Genomic DNA, 14,936 nt, shown 5'->3' with positions numbered 1-14,936 from the left:
AAAATCGACAATCGGCGATCGTCACCGACAAACCACTACTGTTAACTTAAAAACACCATTTTGTTTTTTTGTTTCAGATGGATCGTTTAGACGGGACAGTGGTCACCGCAAAATGCGTTTTTCCAAACCTCAATGTGTGTTGGCGGCCATATTTCTGCTTTTCGTCGCCATTGTTTAATAAAAAATTTTTTTTTATATTGTCGAAACATAAGTCAATAATCACCCAAAATTTCATTTAATTCCCACTACCCGTTTAGGAGGAATAAAATATCAAAGTTAGGCCTGTTTTTCGACCGTCTAGGTTGGCGTAACCCCTTAAATGCGCATATCTCAGCAAAAAATCATCGTATCAAGACAAGTAAAAAAGCATTTTGAAGGGAAAACTGTTCTATCGCATGCTTTTTATCCAATTAAGTTGCGATACTTGCCTCACGCCACGGATCGTCGCAAACTCGGACTAATATTTATCAACTTCGCATGCTCTCGCTTTGTCATACGCCATTTTGAAAAAAATCATTACGCAAAATTTTAATAAATCGATTCTTAAAGTAGACATTTGAAGCTTTAATTTCTTTTTTTAGAAACCTTCCTATTTTTATTACTCGCGTAGTTATCGTTGTTGGAAGTTTAGTGATTTTTTGACAAATTTTAGGTGTACCGCTTTTTTTTCGACTGAGTGTATATATATATACAGGGTGTCCCAAATCTGGTGTGCAATAATTCATGGAAAGATAGACGGGATCGAGATGAACATAAAAATCTAATATAGTCTTGGTTAGGTCTATCAATAATCAAGATATAAATTTTTTAATTTATGCGAATAAGAGCGTGACTTGCGCGCGGAAGGAAGGGCTCGAGCCGCTCGAGCCATAGCACGGCCTACTGTCTCAAGCATTGGCTGCCGGCGGCGGCGGGAGGAAGAAGGAGAAGCGTGGCGTCGTCGCCGTTCCCACGTCTCGCCGCACCGCGCCTAAGCTCGCGTCGATGGCTGCTACGCATACCCGCGATTACATGACGAGATTATGAATTATTAATAAAAATAGGACAAATTTAAATCGTAATAAACTTCTGTAAATAAGAAAGTCGAAAGAGAGAAAGCAATGGAAACGTATGAAACCTGCAAATAATATAATATTTGCCGCATCAAATTCTCTTATCGTTTTTTATGGAATATTAAATTAACGAAGATTTATCACGACTGATTCTTTATACATTCTCCTTTCGTAACCATCTTATTAGAAAATTACGAAATGCACGAAATACTATCCCTAATATACACTCTTTGTAAAATAACACGATAGAAAAATATTCACGTTTGATCTAAGGACTTCAGGATAAATTATTCGATGCAACTTCTACGATAATTATAGGTAATTAGAGATCAATGTTATGTCAAGTATCGTTAGTATGGTTAATTACAAAGGATTTTCTCTTGTATATGATAGAGAACTTCGAGTTTCTTCTATCGTTAATACATTATAAGTCACTGAAAATCTGTCGTAATTAATAATGCAATTAAAGGTAGAAGAAACTGTAAGTTTTCTATGGTTATAAAAGAAAATCCTTCGTTGTGTTAACAATACATGATATTATACATTAATTTTTAAGCATAATTATCGTAGCATGGCGCCTAAGCTATCGTGAAACGGGTTACATCAAGAAGGAATATTTTTCTGTGTTATTACAAAGAGTATAACATACTATGGATAACTATTTCGCGCATTTTAGTATGCCACCTCTCTCTCTCTCTCTCTCTCTCTCACTCACTCACTTTCTCTCTCTCCCTCTTTCCCTCTCAAGCACTACGTAATACACAAATACAATAAATATTACCACGTTTAACAACATCTTTAGTTTGTACTATTCTACTTTCATTATGTGTAATTTGAATAAAATTTTAGCAATTATCATTTCTTTATATTTTTAGTGTTACACACGATCGAAAAAAAAATTATCAAAAATTATCACTAAAACTGCAATAAATAATCAGCACAATACTTTCTTTCTGAGTGTCGTATCGTGTTTAATGTTAAAAACGTTAAAAAATAGTAATCTTGTTAAAAAAAAATACACGTAAGGAAAATCTTCTTTATGTGTATTTTTGGCAATCGATTCTTTGGATCTTTAAATTCTATGCTATAAAGTGCATATCAAGAGACACGGTAGTGGCTCACGCCAAGTGAGAGCGCAGCGAGACCGATCGTGTTCTTTTACGCGAGTACGCGACTTGCGAGCACCCGAGATTATCGGATCTCAGAAACGGCTAAACGGATCGAGTTCTAACTAGGCTCAATCGAAAGCTTGGGGTCGATTTGTATAAAAAAACTATTTTTATTTTTCCTCTACGTACCCTATGAAAAGAGATTATCACGACGCATAGTCCAAATGTCAAAATTTTCATTAAGAAACGTAGTCATCAACCTTTCAGAAAATGTCACTTTCACACTTTTGATACAAAAGGCGCTTGTGTGCTATGAAACATCAGGTTATTTAGGAATCTGTCATACCGATCAAATATTAATGGTTACGTTCAGAAAACACAAGTGATCTGTCATACTGATGAAATATAATTGGCATTAACAGTGGTCACATTTGCATGCTTCTTCGACAACGTTCCGTTTCACGTATAATTAATTAATGTGTAACGTTCATCATGTTTATTATGCACAAATCATGTGCATAATAAAACGGAACGCAACCATTCGCATCGTCACTACGGCGTTTGCATCGTATGTAATAAGTTATGTGGGTCGTCAGGGGTTCGAGCGAAGTGACGTGCAGTGTGAGATTTTGTTTTGTTATGACAGTTCGTAAATTATTATACCGTGATGTTTAACAATTAATTAATGACTGATGTGTCTTTTAAAAGATTGAGATTGAGATTTAGATTGAATTAGAAATTGACCAACTAATTGGTTACATTTCAATTCAATCTCAATATCAATCTCTAGTACGGACTTAATGAAAAATCAAACTATAAATGCCAGCCAAAAAATAACAAAGTAGATGTTCTAATTCGTATAAACCTCTACTTTATAGTTGGAGCATGTTCTATATATATATATATATATATATATATCTCATTTTTATAGGAAAAAAAAAAAAAAAAAAAAAACAAAAAAAAACGTAATACTCTCATTTTATAGTGTCAAATCTAAAAAATTGTTTTGCATTATAAAAACTGGCTAAAGAATAGTAATAATGTTTTAGTTTCTATAAAAGTATTCGTTCTTATAATTAACGCAAAATATTTAGATATCAATATTTCTGTAGAGAAGTTACTTTGTGTGACTATAAACTTTAAAAATTTCAGGAATATATATTACTTAGGTTAAATTTGACACACTTAGTATATTACTTAGATTGCTATATATTACTTAGGTTGAATTTGACACACTTAGTGTATAATACTTAGATTGAACCATCCAAAAGTATGTACCACTTAGGTTAAATTTGATTAAAAGTTTTATCTTGAATTTGTGATTTTTTCCTTATATTACTTAGGTTGAACCATCCAATAATTTTTTTGCTTATTCTTACTTTACATTAAAGACATGAGTAATGATATTAGCCACCACTTAAATAAATTTCGACTTAACACGTTGTTTTCTGTCCCAAAAACAGTATTAAAAAAGGTAAAGACAAAATGGATAGTTTAAAAAAAACTGATATAGTATATTGCATAAAGTGTGCCACATGCAATGCTTTCTACATTGGGCAAATCAATGTCATTTGGAAATGCGCATAAGAATGCACGAAAGTGACCATTTTGTAGTCAACAAACATCGCATGATAGAAAAGCATGACTTCGATTGGTAGTTTCCCCAAATCTTACATTGTAAAAAAAAAATAAAAGAAAAAGGGAGATTGCTAAAATGTTTTCCATAAAAAAGAATAAAAATGCTATCAATCTACAGAAAGATACAGAGAATTTACATATTATTTACAACAGAGTAATCAAGACCGCTTAAAATTTAAATTCGACATTCTTATTGCCCAAATAAAAAAAATACATCAGTCATTCTGTTACCTTTGTCTGTGCTTGACACTTTTAAATCACATCTGTAACATCTTTTCACATTATTTTACTGACTTGACTGCTTTGTAATTTATTTATGCATTTTTTCGTTATTGACACAATGAGACACATAAATTCATACTAATTCATTACTAGGTTCATGCTTCCATCTTATATATAAATATATTTTTTGTCGTTGTTCATATTGTAGAACTTTTATGAAATTGTTGACACGGACTTATAAACGTCTTTCTAATTGTATGGAAGAAGTTAAAGAACACAAATATTTTAATTAATAAGTAATAAAATCAACGTAAATCACATTTTAATGAGCATGTACGATCAACACAATCAGCAACATAACTGCGCCAATAATGGTATGTAATGACAGGTGCCCATATTTACATGAAGTATTTTGTGACTATATGTATGTATGTATGTATGTATGTCCAACTAATATATCATAATTCTATCAAAAATTTAATATAAAATTTTTAGCTGGATATTTGTCGGATAACTAATATGGGTAGAGGGAAAGGCGCTCAAAGAGCTAATGCTAGTTGTTCGTTGCAGATAATATATTCCATTTAAAAAATGTTGTTACTACAGACGTTTCGGCGTATTTTTTTCGGATGTAAAAGTACACGTTTAACCAGTGTAACATATACTTCGTTGGTGAAAGTAATTATTGATAATAGCATCACGGAAACAACCTTGTTCCATTCACATTCTCATTCACAATAAGAGCAAGAAAATCATGGTGACATCACTATAGTTATAACAAACAAAGAGAAGATCGGCAATTGTAAACAACAACATTGTAATCTTCAACATCGTATGCACTAAGAACTATTCCTAAGGAATATGTAATAAGTTAGAATAAAGTCACATTATACACTGAAGATGGCCGAAAAAAATACGCCAAAACGTCTGTAGTAACATTTTTTTAATGGAATATATTATCTGCAACGAACAACTAGCATTAGCTCTTTGAGCGCCTTTTCCTCTACCCATATTAGTTCATAGCAAGAGCCGTTCATATGATATCTTCTAAATATTTAATACTAAAATCATAAATAATTGTATTTACTGTGTTGAAATTATAATACATTAATTTATTTATTATTTGATATAAATATTTTTTGTAGAAATTTTCAAAAAAATAATCACTTAAGTTACTATTTTCTATTAATATATTTTATAATTACATAATTTTAGCTTTATAAAAGAACAGAGCAAAAACAGATTTTTATTAAGTTATTTTGCGTGTTCTCGAGAAAAAAATGAACATTAATATAATAAGATGTAAATATGCATAATTAGATATGAAAAGATCTAATAATATATGTATTTTATATAATCATATGTAATACCTATTATATAATCATATAAAAAACATATTATTAGATTTTGTCATCTAATTATATATTTTTATGATTATATATGATCATACCGCGCTAAATTTCGGATTAGATTATATATGATATATTATATATTATTAGATCTTTTTGTATCTAATTATATATTTTTACATCTGATCATACTAATATCCAGTTTTTCTCGGGTTATTTCACATATCCTGATATAAAAATCAGTAAAAAACTATAATTTATATTTATTTATAAAAATATTATTTAACTGCACGTTTTATCTTTCTGATACCTATTAAATTGATTTATAACAAATATGTATTTATGAGCATTAGGTGTTCATGGATCATCACGAAGTGTTAGGTTGCGTACGATCTTCGAAGTTAAGCAACGTCGACGGTAGCTAACAGTTGGATGGGTGACCGTTTTTTCGGGCGTACAAATTAAACATGTTCTAACAAGTACGACTGTGGCTTGATTGAAACATGTATAGTCTTCTCCCCTAAATTATCGTAGAAATTAAGCGATGCTAGATTGGTGAGGTTACATTAAATTTATCAAAATAATGCAACCAATTTTTTTTTCTTAAAACATTAAGCAAATATTTAAAAAAGAATTTGTTTAAACGTTAAATAAGTGTTTATTAAATAATAAAAAATATTTTTTTAACGTAAAATAAACATTTTTTCATGAGAAAAAGAGACTTATCCCATTATTTGACGGTTTTTTTAAATGTTTTAAAAAATGTTTCTCAAACATTTAAAAAAATATTTTTCAAACATCATTGTGGTCATTGGGAAGCCAATAAAATGTGATAAAAATTTTGCATTTGATCCAGTTCGTAGTTTTCTGCATGTAAAAATGATCAAACTTACAGAAACAAAAATCTATACTTTTTAAAGTGTAGATTTCAACCTTTAAAACGTTTTTTGTAAATTTAAATTTTGTTCATTTTTAATGAAATTATAGTTAAATTTTGTCCTATTTTTCAAGAAAATTGAGGTATTCTTCTAATTGCTGTTAAGAGTTTATATACAATATATAATATAGTAAATAATGTAATATATAGTATATTGAGACAAAGAAAGAGAAAAAGAAAAAGTAGAAAAAACTTTACATACCTTGTCTAAATTGTTGTAAAAATCAGTCTTTCCTGCACAAAGATATCTACCAAGAAGTGTAGCGTGAGTAGTAAATACTGTGGCCACATCGACGTGTCTTGTTCTTAAAGCTATTAAACCGACACCTGCCTGCCATTCGTGACAGTGTACGACTATTCTCGGCGGAGTGCTCGAATTTTTCTCGGCTGCTTTTCTATTATTTTATTAGTAAAATGTATGTTATATAATAAAATTTAGTTACATAAACACACAATAAATTAAAAAAATATCAGTTTACCTAAATTCTGTAATAAATTGACAGACTAAATATCCAAGTATTACGGCATCGTTTGCTTCAATATCGAGATGAGGTATTCCAAGATTAGAAGTATTCCATAATTCTTGTTTGTACTCGTCTAGCTTCCAAGCAGCGCTTCCAATATCAAACAAAATTATTTGAGGATTTCCATCCACCAGCCATGTTCCTGTTATTACCTTAAAGAAAAGATTTTATAGTATAATATATAAAAAAGAAATTGGAAAAAATAACGGCTGGTGATAGACAGGTGGGACTCTTTATACCGGACTTTTTTGATGGGAATAAGGAGAAGTTGTGGCCAAAGTGATTAGTGAGGTGGATTAAAAGGAGGCACGAAGAGGAGAGCCAAACATTGGAGGGAAGGATGTGGATGAAGGATAAGAGGAAGGAGAATAGGAGAAAATGGGAATAAGGCAAGAAAAATTGGCACGGAGGCGTGGAAGAAATGCTATTTGGAGAAGGCGCCAAGAGAGAAGAAGGCGAACAGGTCGGAGAGTGGGTTTGAGGAAGGCGCTAGATGGCAGTGAGGCCGGACCGAGTCCAGGTGGATCAAGAGATGGACTTTGACTATAGAAGTCTGGACTGCCAGTTGCTTATCCCAGCAAAGGTTTTTGTGTAACCGAGATGAAACGCGTCCCCAAAGGTAAAGTGGCAGAAATTGGAAACATTAAGCTAGATCCTGATTCATTAAAAAAATTAACGCAAATAAAGGCTGAATTAGTTTCATAAACATATATATTTATGCAAGTAATCCTGCTAGTACATTCCTATTATGAAATTAAAAGTAATTAATTTAAAAAATAAAATTAATACAGAACGTTAAACAATATATGTACTTTATCCAATTTCATTTCGGTTACACAAAAACCTTTGCTAGGATAGGCAACTGGCAGTCCAGATTTCTATAGTCAAAGGAGATGGATAGAGGCAGAACGCATGGACAAAAGGAAAGGCAAAAGATCAATATGTCGAGGCGGAACAGAGCGCATGTGCAGAGGAAGGGGTAAACGCCAGTGAACCGCAAATAGATGAGCGAAGCTGGAAGATATGGACAGATGGCGGACAGTGCTCGATAGAAAGTGATTGGTGTATCGATATATCGATCTGGCCACGGCCAGGAGCGAGGACGAGCAGGAACAAATGGAGAGCAAGAGAGGTGCAGGAAAGGAGAAGAAAGAGGACGGAGAGCAGAAGTAGAATATGAAGTCAGGAGGACCGACGAAGGAGAAGGAGAATAAGAGGGATAAGGAGGATAGTAACGGACTGGGGTGGAGAGAGGACGGGCAAGAGGAAGGAGTGGAGCCTAGGAGAGAAGCAAAAAAGGAAAAGGAGAAAGATAGAGGGCAGCGGATGAGTTCGAATTCAGAGGAGAAAACAGAGGAGAGGGGTGAGAATCGGAAGAAGGATGCAGAGACAATGAGGGAGCAGTAGAATAGGAAAAAGGGGAAAGAGTGAAAAATTTTAGAAAGGGCGCGAAGGAGAAAATGATGTAGTCTGTAAGGTTGCCCAATGACCAGGTCGTGTAGAGGATATTTTGAAGATGTATGTATAACATGTATGATGTATATAATGTATATACGAAGAGATTATTGAAGTTGTAAGGAGTTTGGTGCACCCCTGAAAACACCCCCCAAGCCAACCCCAAGGAGAGTATGAAATAAACCATTATTATTATTAGATGCCAGATACAGTACTCACACGTTTATTAAAATATATAACTTCAGAGAAACTTGAACATTGATGCTATTTTATATTATTTTTAAATAAAATTTAAATGTCAAATGTAAAAAAAGTGATGTTAAGTATAATTTTTTAATCGAGAATTGAAATTTACTTTATATCCTTGATCACGCAAAACTTGTACCGCCTGATGCAAAGGACTATGAGAAGGAAAATCTGCTTCTTCCACTTCAGTGCGTGCCGAATGTTCTTTATACGGGCCAATAAGACAGTACTGATCGCCCATTTCTTCAGTGGAGACATAAGTTTTAGATCTTATTACAGTGTAAATGCCGCCAACTAAAAAAAAAATTATGGTTTACGTGCGATAGTAGGAAAATTGTCAAGAATAAATCATAGACTTTACTGGAAAAATTTTAATAAAGTTTTGATAAAAAATTTCTACGATTTTGTTGAATTTCATATTTATTGTGAAATATTTTAACCAGTAATCTCATCAAAATTTCTTCATTAATTTATTATAATTTTCAAAGATTCAACATAATGTAAATTAAGTGTTGTCAATTTATTATTTGCGACTTTTATTGCGACTCAATTTTATAAAAAAATTATTATTATTTCAATAGAATTATCTTATTTTCTTAGTAAATAACATTAATAAGTTGTTGCGGAAATTGTATTTTTAAACTAAATTTTTATTAAGATAGTATTCCATTAAACATTATAAAATGATTTTTTTAAATAAAATATAATTGAATTTTTTGGCATATTTATTGAAATTTCTTTGAATTTAATAAAATGTCAAATCTAGCAAAATTTCATCAAAATTTTTCCATTAGAGATCTATAACCACATCTGTGTGTGTATGTATGTGTGTGTATCATGTACCTTTATTGGCAACTTCCCAAGCTACTTCAAAGTTCCACCGATTTTCATGTTGGGCTGAGTAGCCACGGTCCATAAACTCAAACAAATCATTAGTGCTATCTACGCGATAAAATCTTCTGGACGCACGCTCTCTTGACATTTTGAAAACTATTCTGGAATTTTTACATTTTTGTGGTATTAGGAAGGTTAATAATTATTTACATTATTTAACGGAGATCTCATTGATCAACTTGACTTTGACATATGTGGATCAAGGTCATGTCCATAAGTTACAATCGAAGTTTTTAGCCGTCGCTTGTTGTTTGTTCAAAAATTATTAATATAAAGTTTCGGGAAAAAAGAAATTTTAATCCTAAAAGATCATACCGGAATAGTTTTGTTGCCCAGCACAAATTTGAATTTATCCTCTAATTTAGTAGATGAAGAGATCAACTCGGACCACCGACTATAATTCAATTTAAAGTATTAGGAATGGAGATAGACACTAGCTGGCATCAAAACGTCATTAGTTTCCGAGCAATACAGACGTAAAGTTGGAGAAGGGGGGGGGGAGAGTTTATATTCTAGTCTGACGTTTGTATATACATTTCATTAGGATACCGCCATATGAAACACTGTTTTTTCGTGTTCATATTCGTTCGGACGGGCTCTCGCTATAAAAAGAGAAATACTACGTCTGAATTTTGTGCGAGCTACAACGTTTCTGTGTATGAAAACCACAAAACAATACAGCATGGCGAGTGTTGTTTGGAGCCGTAAAAATATTTTAATTCTTTTTTATTTTAAAAATGTATTCTATGTTTAAAAAATAAATTTTTTTACAATTTTATAGCAGAATAAAAAACTGATCATGCTTAATCATTTCTTTTTTCTCAAACTATCGTTTTTTTCAACTTTTATTTGTCAAAATAATTTAAATATCAAGAACAGGTTAATTAATTTTTATAATGCGTATTAGTCTCAGTTCGGTTTATATTTATCTTCTTTTTTAGTTATTAATAAATTATAATTTAATAGAAAAACAACACTAGCTCGTAGTATTGACTTGTTCTCGATATTTATTGCTTTGCATTACCGAGCTTGTTCTTCTATTTATTTCCTAATTTGTATTACACGCTGGTCTAACAAATGCGTTACAGAAACTTACCGTTCAAATACCATCAATATAATTTTATGTTAATTAGATTTTACTATAGCACAAATATCAAACGTTCACTAAAACGATACATTAACTCTAACTATTATAACCTAATATATAAACTAATTAAAGCCACTTCTCAATTGCACTTCCTTAAGTAGTGCAAATCTAACATTTTTCTACAACATCTACACACAATTCAAGGCATAAGCTTGTGGTGTAAACATTACAAATCGATCAGTTGCGTGAGAGAACGTTGTACAAATTCTGGATTAAGCTACTCTCTATAGAAATATTCGATCTACATAGATTAATCGATTACTTGAAACTAGAATTGCTTAATGTTTTCTTTTCTTTAGCTTGTTCCATACATCCCCAAGTTTGGAATCATTATTAACCTTTAGCCTACATCTGGAGTATGATATACCCCAGCACATTTTTAAGCTCAATTTTAGATATGTAAATCGATGAAAACAATACTTATGGTGCCATTAGTTAGTAATCAAGACGTGTCTCTTTAAGTTGAAACGATTGCTATTACCAGCGCGGCGTCAGTTTGCTTCTGGCAATCAATCGAAATAGACGCTCCAAAAAGTTGGAGTATGATATATCCCTAGTGTAGAGTACGTAGTTTTTTCAATTTAATTTTTTACTTTTTTTCTTGTAGTGTAAGATTTTATAAAAAGGTAAAAAAAATTTTTTAAGAATATTGTGCCCAGCTTACCAGCGTTACATATGGTATGTGACAATTACTGCACGGCCTTATGCACTGATTGTGTTTGCACAGATTGAAAAAAAAAGATTTAAATAATAAATTGCTTTACTTGCTTATTTTTATACTTTTTGTTTTAAAATTTAACATATAAAATGGTTTGTAAGTAATATCTACTGAAATAAATGCGAATTTTTATTACATTTCATCATTTTTATTTGTCTATAAAATCTTGGTACCTGCAAATAAATATGGTTATTGCAACACTCACTATAGCGTTTATTTTTCATGTTTAGTGTTATATCTCTAGAGAATGATCGCATAAAATTTTTTAAAAAATATTAAAAGTTAAAAATTGTATGAATTTTTTAGTGAAAAACGTCAGTTTTGTCTAATCTTTGCTTCAAGAATTTTTTGATGTATGTCAAGATTAAAAAATTTTTATGAAACCTATCAGATATTGTTTTTAAAGCTTCAAAGTTTATTTAGAATTTTTCCAAATTAAAACAATCTACTGTGGGCTTAGAGCAACAATTTGAAGTGGCAGGGGTATGACATGTATACCCCTGTATAGGCTATGTAATTTTTTCGAAGTGTGTAGGCTCAAGGTTAAACATCACACAAGGTCCTTCAACATGTTCAGACTAAGAATACAAAGGTCACATGATAAAAAATTGTCTTGTCTTATACGTAGGAATAAACTATGTAACATCAAAAAAATCAAACCTATTAATTATCAGGTCTCGCTTAATGTTTTTGGCAATAGAAAAGATATTAAGTATTCAAACTCAAAACAAGAGATTTTTTTAGATCCTGTTGATTCTTTGTGGATAGAACAAACAACCTTATATCAAAAACCAATAAAAAATGGTTTATAAATCTTTCCCACTCCCACAATCTGTTTCCAAGTTGTTATAATTAAACAACTTTTGCCTTTACCCTCATCTCAACAAAAAAAACGACCACTCATAAATTTATAAAAGATTTAGAAAATCACAATAAAAATATTGACATAGAAACAATAACAAAGATCAGACAAGCAATCATTCCACGATTATATAATTTTTAACTAAGACTTCTATCTATATATAATAATATTAATAAGGAGATCACATTATGTGTCATGTTATAAAATACGGTATTGGACAATATACAGCCTAATTGACAGAGCAGTCTTTTCGTCTGATCCCTTTTTATAGCAGAAAAATCTGGAGCTTTCCCTTAATATATTGTTGGAGAATGGATATCCTCTAGATCCTCTTATCTTCAAAAAAATAAAATTTGAGATTAAATCTGTTTAATCACCATCAAGAGACATTGGATACATCAAAAAGTCAACAAAATAAGAAAAGATATTTTTTATTGCCTTACATCAGACCAGACTTACAAATAATTAATTAAAGCTTTCAATTAATTACAATAAAATTAAAGAATTAAAAGTTAATTCTAAATTAAATTTCATTTAATTGAAAATTAAAATTTCAATTTCAATTACAACAAAATTTAATTGAGAATTAAAATTTAATTTTTATTTACAACAAAATTTAATTAAAAATTAAAATTTCAATTTCAATTATAACAAAATTTAATTAAGAATTAAAATTTAAATTTTAATTACAAAAAATTTAATTGAGAAATACAATTTAATTCTCGATTAAATTTTATTTAAAAAAATTAAAATTTAATTTTCAATTACAATAAAATTTAATTAAACATTAAAATTGAATTTTTAATTAAAATAAATATAATTAAGAATTAAAACTCAATTCTCAATTGCAATAAATTTAATTGAGAATTAAAATTTAATTCTCAATTAAAATAAATTTAATTGATTATTTAAATGTAATTCTTAATTAAATGAAATTCAGTTGATTATTAAATTCTAATTCTTAGTAAAATTATATCTCTCAGAGAATTAAATTTTAATTTTTAATGTAATTAAATGATGTGAAGAATTAGATTATAAATCTTTTTTCCGGGTAGCCAATGACAGTGTTTAAATGGTGCGATAAGGAGTTTTTTGTGTTCAAATGTAAAAAAAAATTAACTGTCGGAGCTGCATGTTTCGGCTAGCTAATAAATGCGGCTTTCGGAAAACGTTTTCTTAGATATACACCAGAGTTCTACTGCATAAGTTACTACTGCGTCGATTCTCCGATATATGTACCGATATGAGGAACATTAATTAAATTTTTTTAAATTAAAATCAGAGATCTTTATTACATTGACTGAAACTGGTCAAAGCAATAAGTGATTTTTGGTCCTCCAAAGATGAAATGTAACGTATAACTTATTATTAATTTTGCAGGTAACTTCAAAATAATGCGTTTTCAACCGAGGTACATATTGTAAGTAATTAAAGACAAAAATGATACTTTAAATCATTTATTTAATTAGGTTTATAACATTAACAATATCTTTCTTTCTTTATATGTATTTACACAGGTATGAACTGAAAATTAGCGCGGCGGCTGTGTCGTTATTCTTACCATTCAACTCAATATTGACGATAATAATATTGATGAAAAAACTACCACTTTAAGCGCGTTACACGTACATCATAATCAGCTAACCGAAACATGTAGCTCCGGCAGTTAACCTTTTTTTTTTACATTTGGACACGAAAAATTCTTGAACGCACCATTTAGATGCCGTCATTGGCTACCTGAAAAAGAGAATTATAATTTAATTCCCTGAGAGATATAATTTTATTGAGAATTAGAATTTAATGATAAACTGAATTTCATTTAATTAAGAAGGAAAATGGGGAAAGGTGGTGGACAAACATCTATAAAGCTGGCACTTTAGCACAATTGAATAAAACTTATATAGAAATTTAGTGCTCTTTTGTTGCTAATTGGTTGCTCCATTCCCGATTTTGTTGCTCCAGCCGATTCGGAGAAAATAGAAGCTGTGTCAACTCAAAATTAGGTTAGCACAACAAAAAAAAAATTTTTTTTAATTAAACAAATGCGGCGGATTTTTTTAGATCTAATTAGTTGCTAATTAGATCTATTCCCGAATCTTTTGTTCCATTATTAAACCCCGAACACCACTCCCAAAGTTACCCTAGAGCAACAAAACGTTCTAAAATTATAAATAATCACATATGTCGAATGATAACGATTCCTCGGTTTTATTGCTTAAAATTTATAACAATTCCAATTTTATGGCTCCACCCCTATCGATTGAAAAACACCCCTAGTTACTCCATTAGCACAACATTAAAATAGAAAATAGTAACTATATCTCGATACTGATAACGCTTCATCGATTTTATTGCTTGCAGTTTATAACAGCCACTTTATTGCAATAAACGATTAGTAACAAATTCGAAATCTGCATATCCTTTCAGCAACTAAATCAAGAAAGATTTTAATACCGAAATTAGACGAGCAACAAATTTTGTAAGGGTATTTTGCTCTTGGACGCAGTACAATTGGACACAGTGCAAATGGACACGATGCAAATAAACACACAATAATGTACGCATTTTAAATGGACACGGTTTATTTTGACACAGGAATTTTGGACACAATAATTTTGTACACAGGAAAAATAAATTGTGGACAAATTACAATTTGGACACGATAAAAATGTACACCCAGCAATTGGACACGAAAAATTTGTACACCGCAAAGTTGTACACTGTGTATATTGTATTGGAAATCTGCTAATACATATAAACTTTAGTTTGTTTGCAATGTACAA

General features: G+C 30.7%; 1 protein-coding gene across 2 annotated transcripts in view; it reads right to left on the bottom strand.

Moving 5' to 3' along the window:
• The window catches only part of LOC105832697 (glycogen [starch] synthase), a 97,933-nt gene that overhangs the window by 46,496 nt on the left and 36,501 nt on the right, over positions 1-14,936 (bottom strand). For both annotated transcript variants that reach the window (XM_036292476.1, XM_036292475.1), the window contains 4 exons: positions 9,376-9,527; positions 8,642-8,826; positions 6,787-6,983; positions 6,510-6,702 (listed from right to left, as the gene is read on the bottom strand). In XM_036292476.1, coding sequence (XP_036148369.1) covers positions 6,510-6,702; positions 6,787-6,983; positions 8,642-8,826; positions 9,376-9,514 — 714 coding nt within the window. In that variant the 5' untranslated portion in view covers positions 9,515-9,527. The remainder of the gene's footprint in view (positions 1-6,509; positions 6,703-6,786; positions 6,984-8,641; positions 8,827-9,375; positions 9,528-14,936) is intronic.

This window comes from Monomorium pharaonis, chromosome 9 (assembly GCF_013373865.1).
Source record: "Monomorium pharaonis isolate MP-MQ-018 chromosome 9, ASM1337386v2, whole genome shotgun sequence".
NCBI lineage: Eukaryota > Metazoa > Arthropoda > Insecta > Hymenoptera > Formicidae > Monomorium > Monomorium pharaonis.
Note: the sequence above shows the minus strand (reverse complement) of the source record. Positions and strands in the feature narration are given on the sequence as shown.